This window comes from Rattus norvegicus, chromosome 6, assembly GCF_036323735.1.
Source record: "Rattus norvegicus strain BN/NHsdMcwi chromosome 6, GRCr8, whole genome shotgun sequence".
NCBI lineage: Eukaryota > Metazoa > Chordata > Mammalia > Rodentia > Muridae > Rattus > Rattus norvegicus.
Window position 1 is genome coordinate 46,630,748 of NC_086024.1, and position 12,301 is coordinate 46,643,048.

Below are 12,301 nucleotides of genomic sequence, written 5' to 3' on the forward strand. Positions count from 1 at the left end.
TAAAGGAGGCATGGGGGCCGGCAAGATAGCTCATAGGTAAAAGTGCCTGTTCCCAAGCCTGAAATCTGAGTTCAATCTGTGGGATCTACATAATGGAAAGAGAGAAATAATTCCCTTACGTTAAACTCTGACCTCCACATATATGCTATGGCATGTGTGCCCACAAATGCACAGACACATAAAGAGAGAGAAGCTATGAGGCAGACCTGTGACTGCTTGAGAGTCCACCCAACTGTTTTTCTTGTAGTTCCTGAGGCCCACTTGAAAGGACTGACACAGAGGTTATTTCGCTTAGCACTGTGTGAACACAGGGACAGCTTGCAGGCAAGTGGTTTCTTTTACAGCACAGCTCTCTGGTGTCACCAAGCATTCCCTGTCTCCACTGTGAAAGCTGCTTGAGCTTCAGGCACCTGCTGTCTAATTTTGAAAGAGTAAGATTATTCCCTGCATTTCTGAGTATTGTGTAATCTATTTTTTGCAAAAAGTACTGTTATATTAAGTGATTGTGCGTATTCTAATTTAAAGAATGTACTTTAAAAAAAACAAACCTTCACATTCTGTATGGGGCAGGGGGGACAGCAAGCTCATTAACTAATGCTTGGGGAATGAGGGTAAAAGCTTATGCATTTATCTTTTCTGGAAACTGATTAATAAGGAAACACATGGGGACAGTTGAAGGCTGAAGTTGGGGTCCTGCTTATCTCAGAAACTCACCAGTAAAGATTGTTACATGCCATTAATTACATCTACCTGCTCCTAAGACAACATGTGCATTATCTCTACTTCATAAAAGTAAAAGTGGAGGAGGCTCAGAAGTTACACCCTCAAGTCATACAGCCCAGAAACCATGAAACTCAACAATGGACTTGCGTGATCAAAAACCCCAGGATTTGTACTGTACCCACAATCCCCAGCAATCCACCCAATGTCCTACGGAGGAGGTCTTACTACTGTATGATTACTGAAATGCCGCTGCCGTATCTAGTGTAAAGTGCCCATGGCTTCTCAATAAGACCTACCCTGCAAACAGTAATGCATACTTACTATTGGGGAGACAGATACAAAGCTTCTAAATGCAGATATTAGATTTACATATCCAGTTCTTTATATGGCTTAAGTTTAAGACATGTTCATTCTAAAATAAAAACTAGGGGTGGTGAGCCAGACTTTGTCAATATTTACAGAGACCTCTCAATGTGCCCACAAATACCAAAGGCAAAGCAAGACATGTTATTCATCTCAGCCATAGGAACAAATATTGTCAGCTATGGTGTTGAAAATATGAAATGTTACTTCCCTGTGGGTCTGCATAAATCTTTAAACTGCCAGGAAGAAATCCAGACTGGGACTGTCTCCAGGGCAACAAGTATTTTTAACATTTTGAGCATACAAGGTAATTTTAGTTTTGCTTAGGTATATTTTGATGGTCAGAGAGACACAATACACCATTTCATAAACCCTTGGCAAATTTCCTCTGCTATCCACAACTGGGTCCTCCTACACTAGGCATTAACGTTAAAGTTCTTTCCACTTTGGTTATAATGGAACTTTGAGAAGAAAAGCACCCCTCTTACAAATGCCCTATTCAGTATTAAAGATCCCATGAGCTGTAATAGTGTCTCTAATGTTCTTCCCAGGAAAGTCCCAGCAACTGCATTCTGGGTTTTCTACATTAGCAATCTGCTGTAGGATTGGGGAGACTGGCTCAGTGGCTAGAGCACTTCACATGGCAATGTGAGGACCAACTTTTTTTAAAAAGTGGCTGGTGAGGGCTGATGCCTAAGACTGTCCTTTGAGCTGCTCCATATATCCGTAGCACCATACATACATCCATATTCATACACATGAACACACACAACTTTCACTAGTAATGGTAAAATTTATGTTTTTTAAATTTTCTGATCTTAACACTGAGCCTTATAAAACCTCCAGACAGGTCTTTGCAGCTTTTCATCACTTTCGAATAGGCGTTGACTTATCAAATAGGAAACAAAACTCAGAAGGCAAATCAAATTTTAAGCGAGTTTCCTTCTTCACGGTACAATCCCTTCAGTACTCACTGCACGCTTTTCAGCCTTTGAAGGTCACCCCAGACCTACTGTAGTCTGCTTTAAATTCTTTGTCTTCTACTACTATTTGAAAATGAGAATCTTAGCCTGGTCATGGTGGTGCATGCCTATAACCCCAGTATAGCCCTGGTCACCCTTGAATTCCCTGTGGAAACCATGATGGCCCCCACCTCACCCTCTGCCTCCAAGTGCTGGGATTAAGAGTGTACCGCAATGCACAGCTTATATTAACATTTCCTTAATGAACTAATGTCATCTGTGAAACTCAAGAGAGAAATACACAAATCCACAGAAGTATCTGCCCCACCCAAGGTAAGGGCTCCACAAGCCATCTCTAATTTAAGAGAGAAAACTCAATGTTCAGTTCTTGCTTGTACCTCCTCCCTTGTTCCTACATACTGAAACCATTTTACTACCTTTATTTAATGTGCACATGTGTGGGCACACACCAGCCACAGTGCACATATGCAGGGAGTCTCTCCTACATGAAGGTGCAGGGGGTGGAGCTCAGGTTATCCTATCTGTGCACAAACAGCTTTCTACTATGGGTATCCTACCTAGCTTCTATGCGCCACGGGCATGTGCCTTGATAGGAAACAACCACGAAGAAAATGTGAGAATTGGAGATAAGCTATGTCAAGTGCCTGGTAAACAATACACTCAATTTTGAGAATGATTGGAAGCTAGACAGTCAATATTATACTATCTGTAATCACTATTTTACTATCTGCATATAAATTCTAAAAGTCATTTAAAATAACATGAATATGGCAACTAGAAAAACTATTAAAAACTTCTTGCACAAAATATATATGCCAACAATTGACTGATTCCCTTTTGTTTTTAAAGATCTATTTATTTATTATTATTTATTATATACACAGTGCTCTGCATATATATCTTCATGTCAGAAGAGGGCACCAGATCTCATTATAGATGGCTGTGAGCCATCATGTGGTTGCTGGGAATTGAACTCAGGACCTCTGGAAGAGCAATCAGTGCTCTTAACCACTCTTAACCACTGAACCATCTCTCCAGCCCAAAATATGTAGCCCAGGCTGGCCTTGAACTCGTGATCCTCCTGCCTCTGCCTCCTTCAGCAAATCCTACCAGCGTGCACCACCACAACTGGTAACCGATTTTTTTTTAACTTTTTTTTTTAATTTTTATTTATCTAATGTATATTACAGTGCTCTTAACCACTGAGCCATCTCTCCAGCCTGGCAACTGATTTCTTTTTTTTTCTTTTCTTTTTTTTCCAGAGCTGGGGACCAAACCCAGGGCCTTTTTTCTTGCTAGGCAAGCGCTCTACCACTGAGCTAAATCCCCAACCCCCGACAACCGATTTCTTAATGTCCTGAGCAATACTACAATTCAGTAGCCAAAAGGATAACCTCAAATAGAAAAAACTGTTGAAAGCCTGTGAAAGCAAAATCCACAGAAAACAAATGAAATGATGTTCATTTGAAATGTAAATCAAACTCTGAGATATTTGCCCACGGAGCAAATGAAAGCTACATGCTGGGAAAAAACCTAGTGCACAAGGCTGTGGACATAGCACAGCTGGCAGAGTGTCTGCCTGGCAGGCACAAGGCCCTGGGTGCCCCAGTACCACAGAACCAGGTACAGAGGCACATGCCTGTAATCCTAGTGCCTGAGAGGCAGGCGATTTCTGCAGGTTAAAGGTTAGTATGGCCTACACATTGAGTTCTAGTCAGCGAGGGCTACACAGCAAGACCTTGTCTCAAAAATAAATAAAATATCTGGTTAAATTTAAAACACTATTTTTTTAGGGAGTAATAACAAGACAAATTCTGTACATGTTCGTATCAGATGAAAATTTATTTTGCTATTGAATGAACTCATTAAGATAGTGAGGGGAGGGGTTGGGGATTTAGCTCAGTGGTAGAGCGCTTGCCTACCAAGCGCAAGGCCCTGGGCTCGGTCCCCAGCTCCGGAGGAAAAAAAAGATAGTGAGGGGATGCTGCTGCTGCTGCTGCTGCTGCTGCTGCGTGTGTGTGTGTGTGTGTGTGTGTGTGTGTGTGTGTGTGTGTGTGTGTGTGTGTGTGTGTGTGTTTGTATTTTTTTTTAATCTGTGCAAAAACTATGCACTGAAGGGGCATCAAGATGGCTCAGTTGGCAAGGTTCTTGCTGCCAAGCCTAATGGCCCTGCACAGTTGAAGGTCAGAACCAACTCCTGCAAATTGTCCTCTGATCTCAACACATGCGCTAGAGCATAGCTGGAGCAGAAATGTCCCCACCACCAATAAAAATAGTTAAATAGTTAAAAATATCTTAATGCACTAAAAATAAAGTTCTTTAGAAGTTTACAAAAAGAAAACCTCTTTGAATCTGGGAAGCTTAGGAAATGAAAATTTAACTATACTTCCTTCAGATTTTGTTGTTGTTTGGTTTGGTTTTTGTAGGTGTAAGGCGGATACAGGGATAAAACACAGGACCTTGTGTATGTTAGAAAAGCATTCTACACACTAAACTATATCCCTGTTTCTGTGACAATTTGGTTTTTAAATCAGATGCATTTATTACTAAAACAGGCACTTACGATCTTTGCACTTCATCTGGGCCAAGTGCTCTGTATTACCAAGAAAAAATCCCACAAGATAGACGCCTACCGTCACCAGCCCAGATGAGAACAATAATCCAGAAGGGTGAGGCTACACCCAGGCATCTTCTGGTAAGAATCAGAGTAATGACAACTGATAAGGACTCCTATGGAGCACCCCAACGAACAAGAACTGAGACAATAACCAGCAGAACCACACCTTGCCTAGGACAGCTTAATCATAAATATCTCTTTTCCATGACCCAGTTTTTTTCTCTGCTTAGACTTAAACCTCATGCTGGAACTTAAACTTCTCATACTAGAAGATGAACTGGAGGGTCCCTGGCATGGCCCTCCTCCCTGATGTGTGAGCCTCACCACTGGAGTACTAAGTGGACTGAGCCTAGCCTTTTAGGGCTGCTTGAGCTGGGGGTTTGCCCTAAAAAACACTGGTTACTTGTATGTTTATTTTTATTTGAAAAAAATCTTACCCCTGAATTAAAAAAGAAAAAGCCCATTTATATTCTCCTACTGCTTTTTTCCCCTGAGACAGAGTTTGTTTGTGTACTGCTGGTTGTCCTAGAACTCGCTCTGTAGACCAGGCTGGCCATGAACTCACAGAGATGCCTAACTCTGCCTCTAAGTACTAGGATTAAAGGTGCGGGTCACCACCACCAGACTACTCTTGATGCTTTTTAAGATTTTATGTATTCTCTCTTTTTTTTTTAATTTTATTTTTTTTTTAAGATTTATTCATTTGTTATATATAAGTACAATGTAGCTGTCTTTACAGATGGTTGTGAGCTACCATGTGGTTGCTGGAAATTGAACTCAGGACCTCTGGAAGAGTAGTCGGGTGCTCTTAACCGCTGAGCCATCTCTCCAGCCCTTATGTATTCTTTCTTATGTATGCATGTTTGCACCTGATACGGCTGCTGAGAATTGAACTGGATACCCTGCAAGAACACTACCAGAGCCATCTCTCCAGTCCCATCTTACTGCTTTTTTTTTTTTTTAAAGATTTATTCATTTATTATATATAAGTACACTGTAGCTGTCTTCAGACGCACCAGAAGAGGGCATCGGATCTCCTTACAGATGGTTGTGAACCACCATGTGGTTGCTGGGAATTGAATTCAGGACCTCTGGAAGAGCAGTCGGGTGCTCTTAACCACTGAGCCATCTCTGCAGCCCCCTTACTGCTTTTTTTAACTGTCATGAAGACCAACTGTCAGTTCAGATCCAGCACCTACATGGAGCGGCTCACAAGTTCCTGTAACTGCAGTTCTAATGGATCATTCTTCTGCTTCCCTCGGGCACATACGCTTCCTTCCCTAGCACACACCGATGCACCGATACTCACACAGACACAAACATAAATAGTAAAAATAGAGACTTTTAAAAAACTTTTCAAATAGGTGCTCGAGAGATAGCTCAGCAGTTAAGAACACTGGCTGCTCTTCTAGAGGATCCAGGTTGGATTCTCAGCATCTACATCACCGCTCACAAACCTCTGTAACTGTAGTCCAGGCCCAGGGACTACAATGCCCTCTCTGCTGGCCTCTGAGGGCTCTTAACACAAATAGGATATAAAGACAGACACTCAGGCAAAACACTCAGATACCAAACAATGAATAAAGAAACTTTAAAATATAAAGTATTATAAGCATTCAATTAATAAAATTCTTAGAACTTTATAAACATTGTTATTATCAGTAATACTCTTGGGATAATCATTTCCTTTAAAATATTGATAAAAAATAAAATGTTTTAAGTATGGACTTTAAAATAAGCATTAAGGGGTTGGGGATTTAGCTCAGTGGTAGAGCGCTTGCCTAGCAAGCACAAGGCCCTGGGTTCGGTCCCCAGCTCCGAAAAAAAAAAGAAAAAAAATAGGCATTAAACAATATTACAATTACACATAACATGTTATTACATCAAGTATAGCAGATTTAAGATTTCTGTAAATACCCTTTTTTACTGCTTTAGCCAAAACAAAACCCACCCCCACATTGTCCCATGTCATTCTATGTATAATTCTAATTACCTTTTCAAAGCTGAAAAAGTTAGTAGTGTTTCTAAGTGTGTCGCAGACTGTAGATCCCTTTTCCTTATGGAGTGCTGCTGGATATTAGATAAAGAGAGGATATCGTAGTCTGAGAGCAAAGAATCAAGCTTCTCTGAAATAAAAGTAAAAAAGTATTAGTGGCTGGGTAAATAGCTCAGTCATTCAAGAGAATCTGCTACTCAGTCGTGAGGTCCTGAGTTCAGCACCCACATCAGACAGTTCAAAAATACCTTTTAACTCCAGTTCCATGGGATCTAAAGCCATCTTCTGGCGTCTGTGGGCACCCACATAAACAGCACCACACACACACACACACACACACACACACACACACACACACACACACACACACATTGTGGGGCAGGGGGATTATGGAGGCTGAAGAGGTAGCTCAGCAGTGATGAGTGCTGGCTGTTCTTCCAGAGGCCCTGGATTCAGACCCCAGCTCTCACATGGCAGCTCGCAACCATCTATAACTGCACTCCTGAGGAGGGGAATGCCCTCCTTTCACCTCCATGGGCACCAGGCATGTACGAGGTATACATACAGGTAAAACATTCATAGAATCAGAAAAGCAAACAAATCTTTAATAAAGGTTATTAGAGGCTGAAGAGCTCGATCAGCAGTTAAGAACACTTGTTCTTACAGAGAAAGAGGACCCAGGTTCAGTTTCACATGGCAGCTCACAACTATCCATAACCCCAGTTCCTGGAAATCTGACATCCTCTTCTGACTTCCACTGGCACAAAACACACACACACACACACACACACACACACACACACACACACACACACACACAGGCAAAACATTCACATATAAAAAGTAAGTAAATAATTTTATAGATAATGAGCACTTAAATCTAATAGTCAACTGTGCCAGACAATAAGCTGAAGTGCTTAATTGCCCAGCACAACAATCACGTATTGTTATAAAAATCTGAACCTGAACTTAATGGAGATGTAAGTTCAGATTCTTAGTACATAAAAGGTCCATATGCTGCCAAGTTAAATAACTAGTGAAGGAAGCACCAGCCACACCTAGAAAGTTAGATTCCTGTAGAACAAATGACCCAGTTTCTCCAGGAAGAAGGGAGGGGCAAAGAGTAACAGACTTAAGAATACAGAAATAGCTACACTGTAGAAATCACTCTGAATCATGGCAAACAAGCTAGCTGTGGGAACATACTTAACCATTCAGAGAACTAAGCATGGGTTGAAGTTAGAAACTAACAATTTGGTATCTCTAAAGACTACCATATACACTTAAGACTTTAAAATAAAAGACATTTTTAGTGTGCATGTTTAAAGTGTCCAAGATAAAAGTAGCTTATCCATCATTTTCATTGTCAAACTGAGCTAAATCAATCCCTTATCAGTGGCCAGTTAATTAGAAAGAGTAACAAATGTATGTATCAATAGCCTTTGGTTTCTTAGAAACCAAAACCAGGAAAGTAACGCTTCTGCACAAAGTCCCAAACCCGAGCCTGAGTTCCAGACCAGGTTAGGCTTGTCAGCAAGATCCATCCTCCAAACCCAGAGCTGGGAACAGCGAGCACCACTGCCACTAGTTCCACAACAGACACAACTGCATCCACCTGCTCGGTGGGTGCAGGCCGAGGGGACAGACTGACTCCTCAGAAGGAAGCCGAGGGAACTGATTCCTCAGAAGGAAACCAATGCCAACTGCTTTACCAGACCAAGTCACCACTCAAGAAAACAAAGATGCACTGCCCCCAGCTGAGAAAAAGCACAAATAAGATTAGAAACTAGACCACTATAGTAAGTGCATGCCATTCCTCATCATGCTCCAACCAACAGACTCCTGGCCTCCTCCAAAAGAAGAACTTTTTGTTTAAGGTTTTTAACTTAAAAAGACTTTCTAGAACAAGGTGGAGACTTTAGTCTCTTTTAAAACAGTCTAAAGGGGTACAGGAGAGATGACTCAGTGCTTACCAGCACTTATTGTTCTTGCAGAGGACCCAGGTTCTATTCCCAGCACCCACATGGTGACTCACAACAGTTATGTCCCTCCAGTTCAAGGGGATCTGAAACCATCTCCTGGCCTCCAGAGACAGCAGGCACACATTTGATGCACATACACATATACAAACACTCACACACATAAAATAAAAATAAGTAATAGCTATCTAAAATATGTGAGTTGATACTTTGCTTTCAACACACAAGGATATTCAAAGCATTCCAATGGACCAGGAATTCCTCACATCAGCAGCAGCTGATTGCTAGCGGCAGTTTATTGCTAGACAGTAAAAACTTAAACATTTTTAAAAGAAACATTAAAAGTGTCCAATTATTTTATGTCAACCAAAAATTAAGAATAGTTCTATATGGAGCACAGGAGAATACTATATATAGTTATTTTTCCCAGGAACTTAAGCCTCCCAAGTGCTGGGATTATGGGCATTTTTGTTTGTTTGCTTGGGTTTCTGAAACAGGGCCTCATTGTTGCCCAAATTAGCCTCCCATTTCCAGCAATCCTCTTGCCTCAGCCTTCCAAATGCTGGAACTAAAACATGAGCCATCACATCCACCTTTTAAGAGATAGAGGGGTTGGGGATTTAGCTCAGTGGTAGAGCGCTTGCCTAGGAAGCGCAAGGCCCTGGGTTGGGTCCCCAGCTCCGAAAAAAAAAAAAAAAAAGGAAAAGAAAAAAAAAAAAAAGGAAAAGAGAATCATCTGCAGTCCAGGGTGGGCCGGAACAGGCTGTATGGTCTAGCATGCATGACCTCAGTCTCCCGAGCCTACCTCACCTCCCAGGTGCTAGGATCACAAGCCTGCCTGTGCTATCACATTCAGCCTTAAAAAATCTTTTTTTTTGGGGGGGAGGGGTTGAATAGACAGTTCCGAGGCTAAGTGTAACTGCTGTTCTTATAGATTTCTAGGGTTTAGCTCCCAGTATCCAAGGTGGTTCACAACTATAACTTTAATCCCTTAGGACCTGGCACCCACCCTCTTCTGACCTCCAAGGACACCAGACACACAAGTGGAGCATAAACATGTATGCAGGCATAGCAATTATACACATAAAATTAAATTAAAACTTAGAAAAAGAACCAACCTAAATACTCCAATCAATGTGTTCATCAACTCGTTCGCCTGCAGCTATGAGCCAGGCACTAAATGAAGTCCAAGAGCTAAAGCACAACAGCAATGGAGCAAAGTTCTTCCCCAACTGAACACTCATTTTACTATAGGACACAAGCATGCACAAGAAAAGGTGCCCAAGCCAGGCCTGGGCCACACCTATGATCCAGGCAAGCCAAAGGCACGTGTTTAGGAGAGTGGGGACTACATAGCAAAGTCCAGGCCAGTGTGATACACTCACAGTGAGACTGTCTCCAAAAGAAGGAAGGAAGGGAATAAAGAGACATAATGGAGGGAGGGAAGGGGAAGAGGAGGGAGGAGGAAATGGGGAAGGAACAGAGAACAGTGTTGTGGATATTAAAGCAAGATAAAAGTACTGAATAGTTCCTACGGGGTAGTCGGAAAGAACACCTTACTGCTGCACGACACTTAAGTGAACCTGAGAAAAGCAAGTGTGCAAGGCAGGCTGCTACCAGATGAGCGTTAACCAACATTCACTCAAGGTTCTGATTCAACAGCATGGACATGGTGAGTTGATACTGCATCATACAACTTAGGGGCACAATGGAAAACCTTCAAGAAACTTGCCCCTTGGTCAACCAACTTGGTCAACAATTCCCAAGCTTTCTCTACTACACGATCTATACAGAACATCCCAAGACTCCAAATGAAGACAAACAGGCTCAGAGAAGACTAAGTAATGTGCCTACCATCACAAACCTGATGCCACTAGTGTGCCAAAGAACCAAAGGATGAAAGAAAAAGCCTAGCACACACAGCCCTGGGCTTTTAAATTCCATCCAGGCTGAAATGCTCAAGCTTTACTGAAGCGATGCTTTGAACACATGTCGCCCTCCTGGGACTGCCTACCTCAAGCCTACCTCTTTGGTCTTTGACATCCTAGCATTTCAAACAAACATGGCATTTCTTCCCTTGGAAGTTTACAGCTCTTTGTATCTTTTTCTTGACATTTTTGTTTATAACATGTCTTATCACACAGATTAGGAAATGATCAAAAAGGAACCATGTTTTATTCATCACAGCATATTTTTCTTGTGGCATTTTCTCACAGGGCCCAGGGCTGGTCTTGAACTTCTGATTCTGAATCCCCTTCCAAGTGAAGGCCACCATACCTGGCTCTCATTATAATATTTTACCACAAAATATTCAGCATGGAAGCTTGACCCATCAGGCTCATGTTCACAAAGTACAAGGATCTCAATGGTGAGACGACAATCCAATCCTTTAGCTGTCAACTGCCTTGATACAGGCTGGTACATGAACTCAGTTTCATTTAAGATCACAATCTCACCTACTGACTTAGAGACCTAACTTCCTTATCATATTTTCATTGTCAGTAACATGGACCAGAGCTCCTCAGAGTGTGGCTCCTACACCAGCAGGGTGAGCAGCTGGGGGCTTGTTGGAAACACAAACATTCAGAAATCCTCAATGTGCAGTCCAGCAAGTTATGTTGCCTTCCAGGTGATTCTCATGTGAACCACTGAACAAGTTTGGCAGCATGAGGGCTCCTACCAGTAATCTTAGTCACTGAAAGTTGAGGCAAGAAAGAGGATGACTGGAGTTCAGGGCCACCCTAGACGAGAAAGAGAATCACCTGCCTTCAAAAACCTCCTTGCCCCATACCATTAAGAGGAAAAAAAAAGAGGAAGAGAAAACCACTTAAGCTAAAGTAAGCAAACAGCTAAAAATAATTCTTCCTGCTGGAGACCAAGCAGCTAATATATAAGCAAACCTGTGGGGACACTCAACATAGGTTTTTTTTTTTTTCTCCACTCTATCTTAATTTATAGGAAGGCATAGTAGACACCTGGCTCCTTTTTACAGCTAACACTCATGTGTTTACGATCCAGCTCACCCAGCTCACTTTTTATTTGGCCTTGCATTTCTTTTAAAAACAACCAGAAATGAGGTAAGCTAAACCGGAAGACAGATAAGCTGCAGAACTTCCAAAGGACAGGGAAACTACTCACAGTTTAAAAGCCTGGTCACGGTAGGTTTCTAAGAGCACCTGAAGTGCTTATCTACAAAGGTGAGCAAAAGGAGGGTTTCAAAAGCTATTCACATCCCAGTATCTAAATGTATAAAAATGGGGCTAGAAGAAAAATAAGGACAAGATATATATTGTCTATAATATAATATGAGCCTTTTAAATGTAGCTTGCAACATTTAAAATAGCTTTAAAATAGCTACTGTGTTTCCATTGCAATTATCTTCTTCTAATAACTGGATATTACAAATTAGATGTCCTAGAGCCATTACAAACAACTCAATAAGAAACAGCTCCCTCTTGGAAGGCAAACAGGAGTCACCTAGTGCTCCTAATACTGTCTTCTTAGCAAGAGCCCCTCAGATCCTCAACTTCTCACTGTAGCTCACCTCTGGAACTTTAACCTCTGGTGGTCTCATTCTCCTACAAACTCTGCAACAGAATTTCTCCCTCATTCCTACCCAAATCTCTCAAAAAAATTTAAA

The 12,301-nt window shown here is 41.7% G+C and overlaps 1 protein-coding gene across 2 annotated transcripts in view; it reads right to left on the bottom strand.

The window, feature by feature from the left end:
- The window catches only part of Adam17 (ADAM metallopeptidase domain 17), a 62,108-nt gene that overhangs the window by 29,165 nt on the left and 20,642 nt on the right, over positions 1-12,301 (bottom strand). For both annotated transcript variants that reach the window (XM_063262376.1, NM_020306.3), the window contains one exon: positions 6,680-6,812. In XM_063262376.1, coding sequence (XP_063118446.1) covers positions 6,680-6,812 — 133 coding nt within the window. The remainder of the gene's footprint in view (positions 1-6,679; positions 6,813-12,301) is intronic.